The sequence below is a fragment of the Brachycentrus maculatus genome, unplaced genomic scaffold, assembly GCF_059751285.1.
Source record: "Brachycentrus maculatus isolate JH-2025_06_01 unplaced genomic scaffold, ASM5975128v1 h1tg000176l, whole genome shotgun sequence".
NCBI lineage: Eukaryota > Metazoa > Arthropoda > Insecta > Trichoptera > Brachycentridae > Brachycentrus > Brachycentrus maculatus.
In genome coordinates this window covers 1,585,122-1,603,644 of record NW_028280928.1, presented here as the reverse complement: position 1 = coordinate 1,603,644, position 18,523 = coordinate 1,585,122, and the positions used below count along the sequence as shown (strand labels likewise).

Here is an 18,523-nt window from a genome sequence, read left to right as displayed (position 1 = left end):
CATAAATTATTAAATAAACAATAATCATCAACTATATATAAGTAATACTGCTTTAATAATTGCTTTCAAAATATATTTATGGGTGATGCTTATTAAAACATTGTAAACAAAAATGTGGTTCTCCGTCACATTGGGAGCAATAAGTATTAACTTTCTTTGCTTTATTTCTGGCTAATTTTCGTCCAAATTGTTGCACCATAGCTTTATAACATTGTACGCAAACACGTCTAGTATTTCTGACTTTGCCTGTTTTAATTTTCAGCTCATGCTTTAATTGTTTTGGTCTTGGATCCAATGGTCTAGGGTTATTTTCTTGATCACTCGATGCACTCGTTTCTAAAGTCAACAATAGAAATTTTAGAATTTGTGGTTTCGTTGAACATGACCCACAGAAGTTCGACTCCTGATTTTCTGTACCATTTTACAGTTTTGCGCAACGATGAAGAAAAAAATATGAACAGATATTTTTCCTTTATTAACGGATGTAGCCAATTTGTAAGTATTATATTACAAGTTAAATAAAATAATACGTTTTCTCTTTTAAAGTATGTTAAAAAAAGAAGAACATATAAAACAAGGAATCATGCATTAGCCTGAAATATTGTAATTATTCTTGCTATATAGTTAGGAAGTGACATATTCCATATATAAATATGATCCGCGAAATCATTGCCGAGGTTTTGCATTCGGTCTGTTGAATCCAGACACTGTCCGGGTGTTATTGCAAAAGAATAATTGACGGTTTCTCGTGTTTTTGGTTGGGGCATAAGTATTTATAATTTGCAATAACATGGGACAGTCTAAAATATTCTTTAAAATTTTGTATAAGTTAATCACAACAAATGGTTTGATCACTTAAATCCACAGATCCCTTGATTTTGTTGTAATCTAATATAATTTTTGGCTTTACAATTTCGTTAGCGCTCACTCGGCGAAGTCGTGTTGCGTGCGGTGTGCGTTTTTTCTTATTCACGAGTTTTTAAATTAAAACAGATAAATGATATCTTTTTAGAAAAACATCAACAACGGTTTTGATTTGATCATAAATATTTCATGTTAAACTATACATAATTGGTGGTGTCACCCTACATGGAGTTATTATCTCCGTTGATGTTGAACGTATGACATAATCTCACTTCGTGGAGTTTATGTCATACGGACCACATTTCGCGGTACCTGGATCTGCGTAGAGCAAATGTAGCGGGAATTACACGGGATCCTGTAGATTGCTTAATTTTACTGTAAATATATCATATTTATATGATAAATTCGTACCTATTTTTACCATCCATAAAACTAGTTATAGTACAATAAATAATAGATAAGTCACTCATAAAAATATGTTTAAAAACATGTTCCAAGCTTACAATACTAATAACACACTGCTGTATTTTGAAATAATTCAAAAAATTTTTTTTCAGTATTCTTTCTGTACCTACAATTCAACAAATTTTAAAATATATAAATTATTGGTTAGAAATAAAAGAAATTTAATGTTTTTATGTTCAATGTTTGCCAAATAATTGAAAGTGGTTAGGTTATGAGTCGTAACAATCGGCGGGTATGTATGAGGAGATGCATGAACGTGGAAGAGGCGAACAATGTTTGCAAAGACAGAGTGGTGTGGCGTTCTATTCTCTCTGCCTACCCCTGTGGGGAAGCGATGTGATGATTAGTTAGTTAGTTAGTTATAAAGATGTAGTGATTATCTCATCAATTTCCAATAAATGTATTAAATAAACTAAAAGAGAATAAAATAAGACATTTATTTGATATCATAAATAAAAATGTTTACAATAATTCCACCAAACCTCGTAAATTATTAAATTCAAACAAAACTACAAAAACATAAAATCTAATAATTAAAAGGATAGTTAATTTTAAGTTTAAACAAGTGATTTGAAAAATTCAATTATTATTTTGCAATAAAGTATAAGTTAATATTAATTTATGAGAGATATCTAATGCAGAAGAAGAAAAAAATTCTATTTTTTTTTTTAATTTAAACATTTAGATTCGGCGACCGAATTTTTATAAATCAACATTATTTCGAGATGTACCAAGGAATGCATTTTTACAAAATAATTTTCAACAATAAATACAGTGATATTTAACTAGGGCTGCATAAATCATCTTTAAAAAATAACACACAAAGTCTTTATTATAAGTTAAGGTAGTTAGAATAAGGAAGGTAGATGTGAGATACATAAATATTTCTTATATTAGATAATACTCTTTTTCCCAAATACAAATAAGCCTTATAAAATAAAACTACTATTTGTTTTTTACCACATTCCATTGGTACTTTTCTCCAATCGGTTTCGACGGTCATCATCAGGGTTAAACGAGACAAGTTTAAAAATGTAAATAAAAATAAAATAAACTAAGCTTTATTCAAGCTATGTCCGCCTCCATAGTGTGACGGTCAGCACACTCGGCTACCGTTCTGGAGGTCCTGGGTTCGATTCCCAAGGGGGGGTCAAATAAATATAAATGATAATATTTATTCCATATTACCCATGACTGGGACCTGAAGCGCAGGGCTGATCACCTTTCCTTCGTGTGTTAACGATCAAGATAACACTGTGTTTATATGATGCAGTGCCCTATGCACCATTGGGGTGCGGATAAGGGTTTGAAGTGAAGTGAAGTTTAAAAATGTACAGGTTTTAAGCACGTACTGTCCATGAAACCGGTTGCTTTTAACCAATAAAAAGTGATTAAAAACAATATATATATTTTTTAAATAATGTGCTACAAAGTATCTGCGAAAAGCATTCAAGAAACAAATAAGTCACATATCGCTCACTCCTTTCAACAACGTCATAAATCAAAAAACTTGATTTTTCGGGAGAACGTTTTTAATGTTTAAAAATATAATAAAATGTATTAAAAATAAATTTCAAGGCCCTTATTGAACTTTTTACTGTGTAACAGATCTTTTTAGGTAAAACCTGAAGGTTTTTTCTCCATTTGAAAAATATTTAGTGTATTTAAAAAAAATAATCAAAAAATACCTTTTCTTCAAAATCCAAAAACAACACTTTCTGCCCAGTAGTGGGTAAATATTAAGTTAAAAATATGCCGCTTTTGCTGGGATATAGTACATTTTCTGGGCATTCCGAAAACATGCACTACTGAAAATTGACGATTTTTGATCTATTACGTTCTTGAAAGGAGTGAGCGTTATGACGCATTTCTGAAATTCTTGAGAATACATTTTAAAAAATTGCCTGTGTCTAACTAGCTGCATAAATTCTATACTTGAAATTTTAATACTTATTTTAAAGAAAACTTAATAAATTTCGCGGGACTATCTGATTTTAACTAACATGCCGTCTACAGTCTGGTGATATTTGGGTGGTTCGTGAATGTGATTATGTTCTAAGGATACCACGTACTCCATCCTGGTGAATGCGGAAGCTTTGCACCGTAACTTATCGTACGAAGAACATCGCCATCTTATATCGAGGCCTCTTTTGGTGGTGTGACGATAGTAGGTGTACCCCTGACACATCAACAACGGTTTACCGTTAGGCCTCTCAATATATTCGGCAAGAAAAAACTCTGTAATTAGAATAGAAACAATGTATTAAATAGGCATATTCAATCCCATAGCGTAACATACAAAAATAAAGTAAAAGAAAGGCAATTGAGATGGTATGGGCACATACGACGCAGAGAACCTGATCATATTGTGAACCACGTAATCTCCATGGATAACACACTCCTTATCATTCATCGTTCACTTTGTGTAATAGCTCTTTAAAAAACACTACTTCGTGACTACTCCAGTTTCGGAATAATCATTCCATCATCAGGTCAAATTTTGACTCAAGTGAAATTGTTACGGTCAGACATTTATACAAAACTAAAATTTGAAAGAGCGAAGACAAATGAATCACAATGGGAATATTTTTTACATTGGTATTACACAAATACAACAATGAATGATAAGGAGTGTGTTTTAATACCATACCACAAAGTTAACAATGCTTTTAATATACAAAATCTCCATGGATCTTCTTCGAAAGACGTCTAAAGGAAGAGCGAAGAATTCATGAATGCTGCAGAAAGAAAACATGATTCGAGCGCATGGCCTAGGTGACTTTGCCCACGACGGAAGGACCTACAACCTGAGGACGAGGAGAGCTGACCCCAACAGTCGAAAGTATAGTATAAAGACGATAAGTTGAGATGGAGCCAGGAAAAAGAAGAATTAAATAAGCATAACTATTCACCAATATTTCGAGTATGTTTAAATCTTTGTTAACAAATCTGGTTTTTGTCCACTTAGAAGTTATTTATATTAATATCTCAACATGGATAAGGAAAAATATGGAAGTCTGGGTACTTACAGGACTCACGCCCTGTCATAGGCTGGTTGAAATGATCAATTTACACAGGTATAATAGACAACCACATTTCAGCCATGATAGACAACCACATTACTCAAATTTCGGGAGGTGCATTTATCCTTAAAATGACAGCTTTTTACACACTAGTTCTCAGCACCATCTATGGTTGAGTTGACTTACTTTTTTTATTTATTTAGCAGAGGCTTTTACAAAATAAATATAAGATTAACTCTAGATATAATTCATATTCACTTAACATTTTGAGTGTGTCCAAATACCTGTTCACAAAATCTGGATTATCTCCAATTACAGGAGTTATTTTCATATTATTTTTTGACATCTCATCAAAGATGAAGAAGAATATGGAGGTCTGGGCATTTACGGGGCTGACGACCGTCATAGGCTGGTTTAAGTGATCACTTTACACACGTGTAACATTCACCAATTCTACCCATTATTGACAACCACACTACTCAAATTCTTGGAAGTTCTATATAATGAACCAATTTGGAAACCTTGTTCTTGAATCACTAGAACTTCACTAGAGACATCTATTGGTGAGATGTCAAAAAAATTAATAATAATAATAATAATATTCACTCAACAAAAATATTTCAATCAAGACTTATCGTTCTATTTAAAATAATAAAAACATTTTTTTTATTAAAATTTGGGACTACTTTTTGTTTGTTTCTATGATTTCTATTTATAAGTTTGAATGTTTTCTTAACTTCTAAAAACGCCTCGAACCAAAGCTGTTTTAATATTTGAACAGCCGAATGTGCCAGAGCAGTCATATTAGCGGATGTTTTCCGTCACATTTCACGAATTTTTTTCTCGATTTATGTTATATGACAGGTAAAGTATGATTACATTTTGGTGATTTTATTTTCAATTGGTAAATCAAGTCAACCGGGATATTTTGAAAAAAAAATACTAATTTACGACCTTAATTTTTTCTTTAACATTTTATTTTTATCGACGGATTTTTCCTTGTGAATTTCATTCATTGGTATTATGGATTACCTTTTCATGAATTATAGCTCACCTGCTATTTTTTCCATTAACATAAAAATCTTTACGTTCTTATTCAATATGATTGCAACATACACATAATTACAAATTATAAAAATGTGTCCTCAGTAAGTTTTCCCAGGCTGGGGTGACCGTACGCAACTTTTTCATAGCGGGTTTAAAAACAATAATAAAAACGTAATATTTTCCTCATAGAATATTTTTTATTAATCATACTGACTATTTTGGCATCTTCTTAAAATAAAATTTTAAAAAAACTTATCCTATTAACACATTGACCACTATGTCAGTCAAATGTGACTGACACTGAACTATTTCAATGGCGCCATGTCAGTCATTAATGACACTGAATACCTACTTTATATATACAAATATATAAATAATGGAATTACCCGACGTCGGCCTTCTGTGCATCGCTACAACCCCAAGAATATTCTTTCAAAAAGCCGTATCAGCTCATAAAGTGGAAGAAATATCGAAATAAAACTAACATTTCACATTTTTTTTTTCATCTCATCAAAGATGAAGAAGAACATGGAAGTCTAGGCATTTACGGCGCTGACGACCGTCATAGGCTGGTTTAAGTGATCACTTTACACACGTGTAACATTCACCAATTCTACCCATTATTGACAACCACACCACTCTTTTTTTTTTTAATTACCTAACGTCCAAGTGACTCTGAAATCTAGCTACGGCTTATGCAACACCGTTTATAATGTCCCTACTAAGGCTTCAACTTTTTTCAACAATGTTTCAAAAATTGGTTCATATATACAGAACTTCCAAGAATTTGAGTGGTGTGATAAGCGAGTGTTTTTGCCTAGAATTTTCACTCATGAATTACATGAAATTATAGTAACTTTAAACATAAAGAGTAAATCCACTCACGAGGAGGCAAAGGCAATGAAACTTAAAAAATTGAAGCCTGAGTAGGGTCATGATAAGCGGTGTTGCATAAGCCGTAGCTAGATTTCAGAGTCACTTGGACGTTAGGTAATTAAAAAAAAAAAAATACAATCCCTCTCTTGTCACCTGCCCACACGACCAAGACCTTCGCTCAGAAATAATTACTGCTTACTTAATTCAGTTACTTTAATTTTTTAAGTAAGTTTTAAATTATACTTTTAATGACATCTATAATTTTACACGTTGACTGCCACGACAATTTTTAGAATTCCAGTCTAAAAGCCAATTTCATTTCTCTCTCTCTCTAACCCTAATACGCACCCCAATGATGCATGTGGCACTCCATCGTATAGAAGGAGTGTTATCTTGATCGTTAAATACACGAAGGAAAGGTGATCAGCCTTCCGCTTCAGGTACCAGTCCAAGGACATCACAAATATTTTTAGTAATCAATAATACTGATATTTCATTTAATCCTATTTTATTAATAAAAACTCTAATTATAGTACATAATTATATTTTCTGTTCATTTATTAATAAATTTTCTGTTCGGTCTGCATTGATTTTTTTTCTCTTCCCATGCGCCATCTATTCATATATAGAACTGATATACTAGGAATTTTATCGTAAATACACGAATATGGCAAGTGAATACAATACGAGATAACTCGTAATCGGCATCCTAGCAAAGAACGAAATCCACGAGTTAACTCGCAGTTGGCAGTCAACGTGTTAAATTATAAGAGTGTTCTTCAAGCAAGTAAGTACGACTTTCACTGCTAAGCAATCTTCTGATGAATACAAAGAGTGAGGTATTCACGCATCATCATACCGACGCGCTCTACGTAAAGTGCTCTAACTACATTTTTGTAAATTTTGAGATATTTGGTGAATGTAGTCAACTGACCGTTAACTACAAATATAAACAAACAAAAAATAAATATAAAATAAATTACGCCTAGTTTTCAGGCGTATAAGACGCTATCTACATCGAATTTTCGAAATTAATTTAACTCCTTAAACTACTTAATTTTGACAATGAATGAAGTTTTAATACGATTTAGTACATTATTTTACCGTGTATTTAAATGTATAATACTAGTTTAGAATTTCAGATAAAAACGTTAATAAATAAATAAAAATACGTTGAAAAAATCTTGTAAGCTCTCTCCTGTAAAGTAACCGATTCGCAGATAGAGCACTTTACGTAGGGGCCGTCGATATAATACCCTCACCTCATCTAGTGACCCCGAATACCTCTCATCAGTTTTTTGAAAATAACATTTAAGGCTATAAAGTTATAAATAACTTTAAAAAATATTTGATTTTAAAAAAGTCAGCGATGTTTTTTATCAAAACATTTTAAACAATAATACGGCTGGGTTGGACATGCAGGGCAATAAGTTATGACTTGGGTCGTTTTACTCCTGGCATATTTTCTGCCATAACTCTTTGCATTATCGCTGTAACACCCTTTGCAATACTTCCTTAACGCTTTGACCGGACCATCCTTGCTTCTTATTTCATGTTTCGGCCACCTTACTGTAAAATTACAAAAAAAGGTATGATTATAAATATTAAAACTAAAAAAAAAAAACAATTTCAGATACAAGTGCACTTACAATTTAGAAAGGAAACGTTTTTGATTACAATTTAGAGCTGCAAATGTTGATATGATCTTGTCAAGCGTTGAAAATGTTGTCCAGATTGTCACAAAGACGATATTATAACTCCAGATGACGCCGAACGACTGACTTATCGGTATGCCGTTAAATTTCTTGTGATCTCGCTAGACTAAAAATGCCGGACATGGCCCAAAGTATAATTTTTATATATCGCTCACTCCTTTCAAGAACGTCATAAATCAAAATTCGTCAATTTTCAGTTGGGCATGTTTTCGGAATGTCCACAAAATTTACTATATCCCAGCAGAAGCGGCATATTTTTAACTCAATATTTACCCGCTACAGGGCAGAAAGTGTTGTTTTTGCATTTTGAAGAAAAGGTATCGTTTAATTATTTTTTTAAATAAATTAAATATTTTTCAAATGGAGAAAAAACCTTCAGGTTTTACTTTAAAAGATCTGTTGCACAATAAAAAGTTCAGTAAGTGACTTGATATTTATTTTTAATATATTGTATTATATTTTTAAACTTTAAAAACGTTCTCCTGAAAAATCAAGTATTTTGACTTATGACGTTCTTGAAAGGAGTGAGCGATATGTCAGTCACCCATGACTGACACATAAAAAGGCGTCAAATCATTTTATTTTAAATAAGTAAAATTTTATACATTTTATAAAATAAAACTTGATAAAGCCCCACTTTTCATTGCTTTATTTATTTATTTTTTTATTTTTTAACCATCATTTCACGTGTCTCATTTTTTTGTGTGGGCTTTATATAGACTGAATATAACAATATCGGAATTATTTTTCCGTCTTGATTTAGTTAAAGGGCTTCAATCTGTTAAGGAAAAAAAAGACTGGTCACATTTCCAACTGTATCTACAATATTGATAGAAGTTTGTAGGCTGCTAGGCGCTGCATGAATGCCACTCTCTTGATTGAGGTAGAGTTGTTAGATATTTCGGGTCGAGATGCGAATACATATATCAATCACAAAAGCAGTATCGAAATCAGATTTTGGCAGTAGTCGACTATTAAAATGATATATTTTATTAATAATAATTTCAATATTGATAGCATTTACTTTGTAATTAGTCATTTTTCTTTCTTTTACAATAATGTTAGTAAGAGTAAAAAGGAAATAATATGAAAATCTTTTACATTTGGAAGGACCTAAAAATAATATTCCTTTAATAAATAACCAAATTAATTTTCCTTACAGTCTATTATTTGATTTGTCAACATTATTTAAACAAGATTTGTCACCATCCAGTTTGGGCTCGCCCAGTCCTTTCAACCATTATTCCTGATCTATTTTGACAAACATCCTAAGTGCATTAAAGACCTTGGCCTTTAGTGCATGTTGGTCCTCGGGTCGACTACAAACGCATGTGATTAATATTTTGTGCAGTTGTGTGTGTGTAAATTTATGACGTTAATATATTATTAAACATACTTTTTTTAATATTCTCGATGAGTAATAAGCATTACAAATATTAGTTTTGTTAATAATAAAAACAAAACAGGTACCGTAGAACAGGGCTACTTGAACTTTGATGTGTTACTTGAGCCCAGTACAAAAAAATCTGTATTTGGTCTACAATAATGAACGTATCGACATGATTCATGTTTTCCTGACAGGTGACACTTATTATCACGATACTTCGATCGATACCATGATCTAAATATTTTTTTGTACTGGGCTCAAGTAACACAACAAAGTTCAAGTAGCCCCGTTCTATGGTACCCAACTAGTAAGAAAAATGTAATAAAACTAGTAGAAAAAAACATAGACAGATAAAAAACAAATATAAAAAAGGTTTTGACAAATTTTTAATTCAAGAGCATAGTAAAAAAGGATATGTGATAACAAAAATACAGAAAGATAATAGAAATAAGCGGGTTACTAGCATAACACAGCGTAAGTAACTTATTCAGACCTATAATAATAGAAAATAACAGGGTTATAACGTTTAAAATGTTTATTTTCTGTCTGAATTCGGACGAAGAAAAAAAAATAAGGAAAAATACATAAAACAAGAATAAGGAAAGAATTACGAAAGAAGTACCTACAGTAAATAGTATAGAAAAAATAATAGAGCATATTAAATATGTAAAATTGTTATATTTCAAGTATTGCTTTTAATATTGATAATATGTAAGTCAGAATCAAGCCTTTATTATTTATAAAAATATATTTAACGTACAAGGAGCAAAAGTAATGTGCGTAATATATTATTTTCACTAAATAAAATTTCAGCTGCATGTAGTACTGGTTCCTTGTATTTGAAAAATATCCTGTAAATGTAATTTATAAAAAAAAATTTAAATACAGGCGTTTTAATAAAACTCAAAATACTTGTATTAAGCTTACCTTGTAGGGATTTAAAATATATGCTGGTATCACGGGATATCCAAATTTTCAGTTTTCAAAAATAAAAACATTTTAATTACATGACCCAACATGGATGCAGTGTTTTAAATATTGATAATTTAAATCAAATAAAACCCTTTTGTACTACCTATATTTATTTTGAAATAAATCAGCCTTATATCCTTGGAAAACATTTACCTTGCAAAACAAAAAGCGAGTACATAAAGCTATATTCAACATTTCAATTAAAAGGCGGAGATTTCATCAAGACATGATGGAGATGAAAAATAATGAATAGGAGAGAACAGTTAGTCTTGCGATACCACATCAGGTGAATAATAATGAAAACTGTCCCTTTGTGAACTTCCACACAATCTCAGTGAAAGAGGACTCCTTTGGTCAGCATTCCTCGCTCTTTCGTTTTTCTCTTGGTCTAACTCTAACTTTTCACTGTAATTACAAATCATCATAAAGTATTTAGATAAGTCAATGTTACGTCTGTACTTGTATTTCTAACGACTTAAGCATTTGTAAACCGGTTGGCGATCCTTATAATAATGAATTAAATAGTGACACCTTTATTATCTATGTAGATAACGCCTTTGCAATTTCAGCCCAGAAAATCTTCGGTGTACATATAATGTGCAAATTTTGTCCGCCTCCGTAGTGTAATGGTCAGCACGCTCGGCTACCGTTCTGGAGGTCCCGGGTTCGATTCCCAAGGGGGGTAAAATAAATATAAGTGATTTTTTCACTGTTATATTTATTCAATATTATTACCCTGGACTGGTTCCTGAAGCGGAGGGCTGATCACCTTTCCTTCATGTGTAAACGATCAAGATAACACTGCGTTTATATGACGCAGTGCCCTATGCATCATTGGTGTGCGGATTAGGGTTTTATTTTTTATTTTTATATATTTAAATTTTATACATAATATGTAAAATTCGTAAATGTGTAAAATAAGATATAATCTAGTAGAAAATAGATTTGTTTTATTTTACTTACCTAGAGTAAGGTCTTCCTGAATCCATCTAATTCTATCGATCAGAACACCACTGTCATCTCGATAATAGTCAGTCGCAGGCCTCTACGTACCGCCAGATTCAGAATTACCCATTATTTATTGACACCCTGTATATTATAAGGGTGTTGAAATTTAAAAATAAAATATACGACCGAGAGAATATTTCAAGTTTTTAATATGAATTGGGGACGATTTAACCTATTCTATACATTAATTGTAAATAATAAACATTGTATTCACGAAAAACAAATACATACATTAAAAAAGGAAGTGATAAGAATAATGGAATGGTTCTTACAATATAAGTTTTTAATTAAATGACTAGATTGTTTCGTTTCGCTTCCCTAAAGGACACATCATGAAATACAAGCCTTAAAATAAGTTTTGCGTTATAAATAGGCGAAAAGCATCATCCACAAAGCGTTTTATATTTAATTAATCAATTAAAAATATAAAAAAACAATGAATTTCATTATAGAATCATTAAATTCTGTGCACCACTGTCCAATACATTGAATATTAGATTGATCATGACAGACCCTCAATGGTCGACTGGCCTAATCGAAACATTACGAAAATTTCATTACGCGTACGGGAAAGCAACTTGTAATGTCTTCTATGTATTTCAGATGAAAGGAATTTTATCAAACAAGATTGCTAATTTATTACATAATATTTTAGAAAAAAAATATTGCTAATTCATAACATAACATTATTGTTAAACAACATTGTTAATTCATCACATAACATTGTTGTTAAACAACATTGCTAATTCATTACATAATACTATTGTATAACAACATTGCTAATTCATTACACAACACTGTTGTTTAACAACATCGCTAATTCATCACATAACATTATTGTTAAACAACATTGCTAATTCATTACATATCTCTGTTGTTTAACAACATTGCTAATTCATCACATAACATTGTTAAACAACATTGCTTATTCATTACACAACACTGTTGTTTAAAAACATTGCTAATTCATCACTGAACGTTATTGTTAACCAACATTGCTAATTCATTACATAACACTATTGTTTAACAACATTGCTAATGCATTCTATGACATCATAGATACACAGAAGACTGAGCAATATGCCTGTTTGTATACATAGTTCAATTAATGCAAATTTTGGATTGTCAATTTTCTATATCAATTGTTTGGTATTTCAATGCGTGTATTGGTTTTAAACATTACATTCTTTATTACTTTATTAGAACTTTAAATAAGTTTCGATTACATATTTACACATGTAGGAAAATAAATTAACTATTATTGTGATGAGCATTTTTTTACAGAAATATTGTAATCTTAAGATACATATAAATATTTCAATTCAATATTATTTTTAGATAAGCCTAAGGAGCTTGTGTTTGATAATACAAATCAAGTTGTTGCGGAGTGAGATATAACTTAGATTCAGAGACAAACAACTCTACTCCAATGTTCATTAAAAAAACATTCAAGATTTGCTTTAGGTTTAAATCACAAGTCCAACTAATCACAATACTCAAAATCAGCCATGTCAACATATTAGTTATTTTTCTCTATTAGAAATAAATAAAGTATTAATCTGTTCTCCGATTTATCCATTTTGGATATGATTGCTTGTGAAATTTAAGGACTTAGGAACATAAAGAAGGACAGTTTTCTCAACAAAATATCAGGAGAAATTATTTTAGAAAGTATAAAATGTTAACATCTATTTTACAAAGATGTATATAAGAATTATATGTGGAAATAAAAAGTATAAAAATTTAACTTTTTTATACTTTTTTATTTCATTTAGCTGGTTTGCCCTAAAACTGAATTTTACTAAAAAAAGTTAACCAATCAAATCATTGATTGTGGAAGAACTAAACCTCCGAGGTGATCTTACATTATTTTTTACATAATATCATACACACATACATTTTTTAGGAATGTTACTACTGGAATATTGCTTTTTCGAAATCCATCACGAAATTTTTATTCACTTCAGCATTTTTGTGTTTTTATTCACTTCCATATTTTTGTGCTATCAACAATTTATGTAGGAACTTAATTTTTAGCATACATAATCGAGATTATAAAGGCAATTTATCATATGAATGATTACGTAGTGTTTGATGAAAAGTAAGTTAATTTAAAGTGGCTTATTATATCGAAAGGCAAAATAATAGTTTTATTTCAAGCAATTTTCGATGAAAGCTCAAAATCGTACAATATGAGATGTTGTACCGAAAACATAATAAAGATTATAAAGGCAATTTATGATATGAATTATTAAGTAGTGTTATGGCTCCAAGAAACCCAATTAAAAGTGGCTTATCGAAAGGTCAAAATAATAGTTTAATTTCAAGCAATTTTCGATTAAAGCTCGAAATAGTACCATATGAGATGTGGTACCTCGTTGTAGGGAAAACAATAATTTGATATACTATAATTTCAACGTTTTGACTAGACATGGTAAAATTACCTGTTTTCAACATCGATGAGTAATATAAAGCGAAAAACTGTAATACGTAAAATCAGTTTTTAAGATATAATTAAGGGGAAAGAAAAACAAATCAGTCCGAAAAACAATGTGCGTATGGTCAATCAACTGGAAGAAATATTTAGACAAAATAATCGTTGCTGATACAGGCAATTTTTACATAGTGTAAAAACGGGATTCAAAAATTTAAATAGGTGTCTAACCTTAAATAATACATATTCACATACGAAATCAGAAGTGTCAATTAATTAATTAAATACTTATTTACAATCAAAATATTATTTAGTTCTTAAAACATATCGTCAATTTTTATTAAGCAGTATTTGGGTTGTCCAATTGGATATGTATTTTGAAATAATATCAGCTGTAATTACTTGTCAATTACATGTATTTTTATAGCATATACTGTAAAAACTTTTTAAATGATTTTTTTAAATGTCACTTTACAAAAAAATGTTTTTTTTTTCAATACAGATTTTCTTATTAAAATGTGCGAAGTTTTTGCTGACGACTAAATTAAAATGTAGATAAATATGTCATATTACAAAAAAAATCTCAATGGCATTATCGTTGGGAATCATTTACTCTCTATTTTAGGCTTATCAAAATTATTTTCTTAATCTCAGGGTACATAACGTAAACAAAGTTTTACAATTGGTTTCAATTTTAAAAATAAAGCTTACGACAATAAAGAAACCAAAATAAATAAGAACATTATTGCCACCAGAGTGCTCATTGAAGGACTCATTTTATTACAAGAAGACATTTTTTTTCATTAATTGATTCAGCAGTCACTTTGTGATAATATCTATGCATTGTTAATTTGAATTTCACTTGGTAAATACCACTATTTATTAAAATCTATTTGTGACACGCGTTTCGATGCATTTCGCATCATTTTAGAACACCGGACGGTGTTTGAAATGATGCGGAATCCATCGAAACATGTGTCACAATAGATTTTAAGAAATAGTGGCATTTACCAAGCGAAATTCTTATATATATTTTTTTTTTAAATCAGAGGATTTGTTTTCATATTTTTAAAACACCATACGGTTTATATATTAAATTTTAAAATCAAACACTGATGTTTTAGAGTCTACTAAATTGTATTTTATTGTTAAAAACACATAAAAAATAAAATTTATGACATTTTTTCGCCTTGTTATGTCATGTTCATACTCAGTGTTTAATTTTAACATTAAATATATAAATTATAATGGAGTTCTACAAATCAAACGCCAAATCTATAAATACACCGTACGGTGTTTGAAAATGATGCGGAATCCATTGAAATACGTGTCACAATACATTTTTTTTAAAGTAGTATTTACCAAGTGAAATTATTTTTTAAACTTTATAAAATTGAAGAACTTTGTTATAACCACTTTTTATTATAAGTACACTTTGACCTACCGGTTTCGACAAAACACCCTGTCATCATCAGGTCATCATCAGTTTTAGAATTTAATAAACCCTGATGATGACAAGGTTCTTGTCGAAACCGGTTGGTTAAAGTGCACTAATAATAAAAAGTGGTTAAAACAAAGTTCTTTAATTTTATAAAGTTTATAAAAAATGCCACAAAGTATCTGCGAAAAATATTCAAGAATTTTTTTTATTATTTTAAATTAGAGTATTTGTTTTCATATGTCAGAATTCTCATTAGTGACCCACGCAAAAATATTAGCAACGTGTTCTTATTTCTTCGTCGGTTTCTTTCTTCTCGCGTGTCGCTTTATTAAAGATCATTTTTGCATGATGTAGTCTATGGAGGGGGTGACCGATATGACTTGGGAATATTTGGGGACCGGAGGAACGTGCGAATGGTTGTCCTGTACGGCGAGTATGGAGTCGTGAACGGTGTGCACATAGGCAGTGCATGTTCTCCTGGTGCAGCGCCAACGGACTTTTTGTATTTCAGGGTGCATCTTCTCGGCGTAGAAGGTGTAACCGTTCAGTTTCAAATGGCGCCGACCACGGTTTGAGATCACAAATTCAACTGGAAGAAAATACACACATTACAGCAATGTTCAAAAAATATTTTTACGTAATAACTATTAAATATAAGTAAAATTGTAACTTGGAGATCTATACTTATAAACACCCCTTTAATTTTTATGAACTTACCAGTAACAATAACAATAATTTTTTTTTAAATGTTTCTTAAAATCATATTTTTATTTTGTAATCGTTGCGTTGAGATCATTGGTAGTATAAATCCAGATTTTAGGATCTCACGGAAAAATTTAACTTGCCATTTAAGCTATACTTAATCACATTTTCTCGAAAGTCAATATTTTTCAATTAAGTAAGGACCAGAAAACTCTCAAAATCTAAAACATCAAAAATCAAATACTCTATTACTAAACTAAACTAAACTCTACAATAAAAAATTATTAAAAAAAAAAACAAAACTTAAACATACAAAACACAAAAAACTGAAACTCAAAAATTTACTAATTAAATTCTAAAAATCATTAAATAAAAGCAAAAACTATAAATGACACAAAAAAAAATCAGAGGCCTGAACGGCCTATTAATATTCCATAACATTCTACTATTGGCCTGACATACCTACCTTCGTGTGTAGTATGCCTCTGTTAACCCAAAGAGTTTACCTTTGTTGACCCAAAAGGTTTACCTTTGTTATCCTGGAAGGCTCACTACTTTAGGCTTTCTAGGCCATATTTCCAATTAGATGGAGAAATTAACATACCTTAAACTGTCCAGAATTCCAAATAAACTTAATGATATGATTGTATCCATATAATAACACAATAATCGAAGGACAGACAAAAACACAATGATATCAACAACACAAAATTGTAATTGATGTTGAGCATGGCAATGATAAATTATTTGAGAAATTTTCAAATCAGCATATTTAATTAGGGATTTATTAGAATAAAAATAACACTTAATATAATATAAATACATTTATTTGAGTTTTGTCATGTTTAATAGTATTATATCTGTACTTTAAAGCTGAAAGTACGGAACACATATTTGCGAAATTGTTGAAGAGAGCGTTTTCAAATTTCGCAAATGATTTGAATCAATGTGTCTTAGAAAGAAAATTGATATTTTAAGCTAGTTTACTGTAAATATGGTCATTCGATGAATATGTAATAAAATAGAAAATTTGTTTTCATTCGTTTGTTGGAACCTCTGTTATTCTTACACCAGTAAAACAAATTACAAAAACAGTAAAACATATAACTCATATGTTTTTATAACTAATTATATGTGCACATACGTTAATAAATTGGTATTATTGGCAAAAATACGGTATCCGGACTTCAACTGTGAGGTACAGATATATACTGAACAATAAGTTAGACATTTATTTATGTTACCTAAAAATGAAGCATGGTAAAATCACAAATAAATAAGAATATCTTAGTATATGAGTAAATAAATTAATAATGAGTATCTTTATTAAAACATAGTAAGTACTATCATTTATTAAAAGAAGTATGTTGATTTATTATATAAATTTAATATGACATATACAAATATTAACATAAATAAAACACAATAAAATTCAGATCTTTATTTTTACAAAGCTAGCATGTATGTACATCACTAATTTATTTACTGTAACAAGATATAATTAAGGTAGTAGGCGTACTAGATACACTTTTTCCAACAATATAATTTACATATACGATAGGGCTTAGAATTAGAAAATATATATAGGAATATACTTACAATATATTAGCTAAGGAAAAATCTGCCATTGGCTATAAATATTGATAATTTTAATGACTTAGAAGAGCACATGGCTCTAATAAATAAATAACTTAATTGGTTTATTCTAATGTAAAACAGCATACCGAAGACAATCAATAGAATTGTCAATTCCATATGTTATTTTTATGTGACTGATGTGATAAACCCATTGATTGTAGTTGCAATTGCACTTTATGACTTTACATGGACAGAAAATAATGAGAGTTTTGATTAATAAAATAATAAATAAATAACATAATTACAAACAAAAACAGTCTCTCCATTACTAATTCTACATAACACATGTCGCTCACTCCTTTCAAGAACGTCATAAATCAAAAATCGTCAATTTTCAGTTGTGCATGTTTTCGGAATGGCCAGAAAATGAACTATATCCCAGCAAAAGAGGCACATTTTTAACTTTATATTTACCCGCTACAGGACAGAAAGTGTTGTTTTTGAACTTTAAAGAAAAATTATTGTTTATTTATTTTTTTGAATATTTTTAATATTTTTCAAATGGAGAAAAAACCTTCAGGTTTTACCTAATAAGATCTGTTGCATAGTAAAAAATATAATAAGTGGCTTGATATTTATTTTTAATACAATGTATTATATTTTTCACTTTAAAAACGTTTTCCTGAAAAATCAAGTTTTTTTATTTATGACGTTCTTGAAAGGAGTGAGCGATGTATAATATTAAATATTGACACCAGGATCTAAACATCACAGTTATTAAATATTCTCATGAGTTTGTCGTCTGTCAAAATGATGATTGTGGATGTCTTGAAGACTGATGATGACATTATCCTTGACTTTCAGTTTCCCCTTGCAGCCTCGTGTGTGATGCGTTGAACACCTCCAAATCTGCTGGTTCACTCCACTTAGGTGAAGACTGTACGTGTAGCCTTTTATAAGTACAAGAGTTTTCTTCTTCTGAGATAAGACATACTTTACTGCAATCATACA

The 18,523-nt window shown here is 30.2% G+C and overlaps 1 protein-coding gene across 49 annotated transcripts in view; it reads right to left on the bottom strand.

Annotated features, from left to right (window-relative positions):
- The window catches only part of LOC148308110 (uncharacterized), a 595,155-nt gene that overhangs the window by 307,233 nt on the left and 269,399 nt on the right, over positions 1-18,523 (bottom strand). Inside the window, exon 5 of one of the 49 annotated variants that reach the window (XM_088262291.1) lies at positions 2,135-3,567. The exons of 46 other annotated variants lie outside the window; for them this stretch is intronic. In XM_088262291.1, the coding sequence (XP_088118417.1) occupies positions 3,314-3,567 (254 nt within the window). In that variant the 3' untranslated portion in view covers positions 2,135-3,313. Of the gene's footprint in view, positions 1-2,134; positions 3,568-14,828; positions 15,822-17,244; positions 18,511-18,523 lie in introns of those variants that run through there. 2 more of the 49 variants (XM_088262293.1, XM_088262313.1) reach the window with 2 other exon arrangements.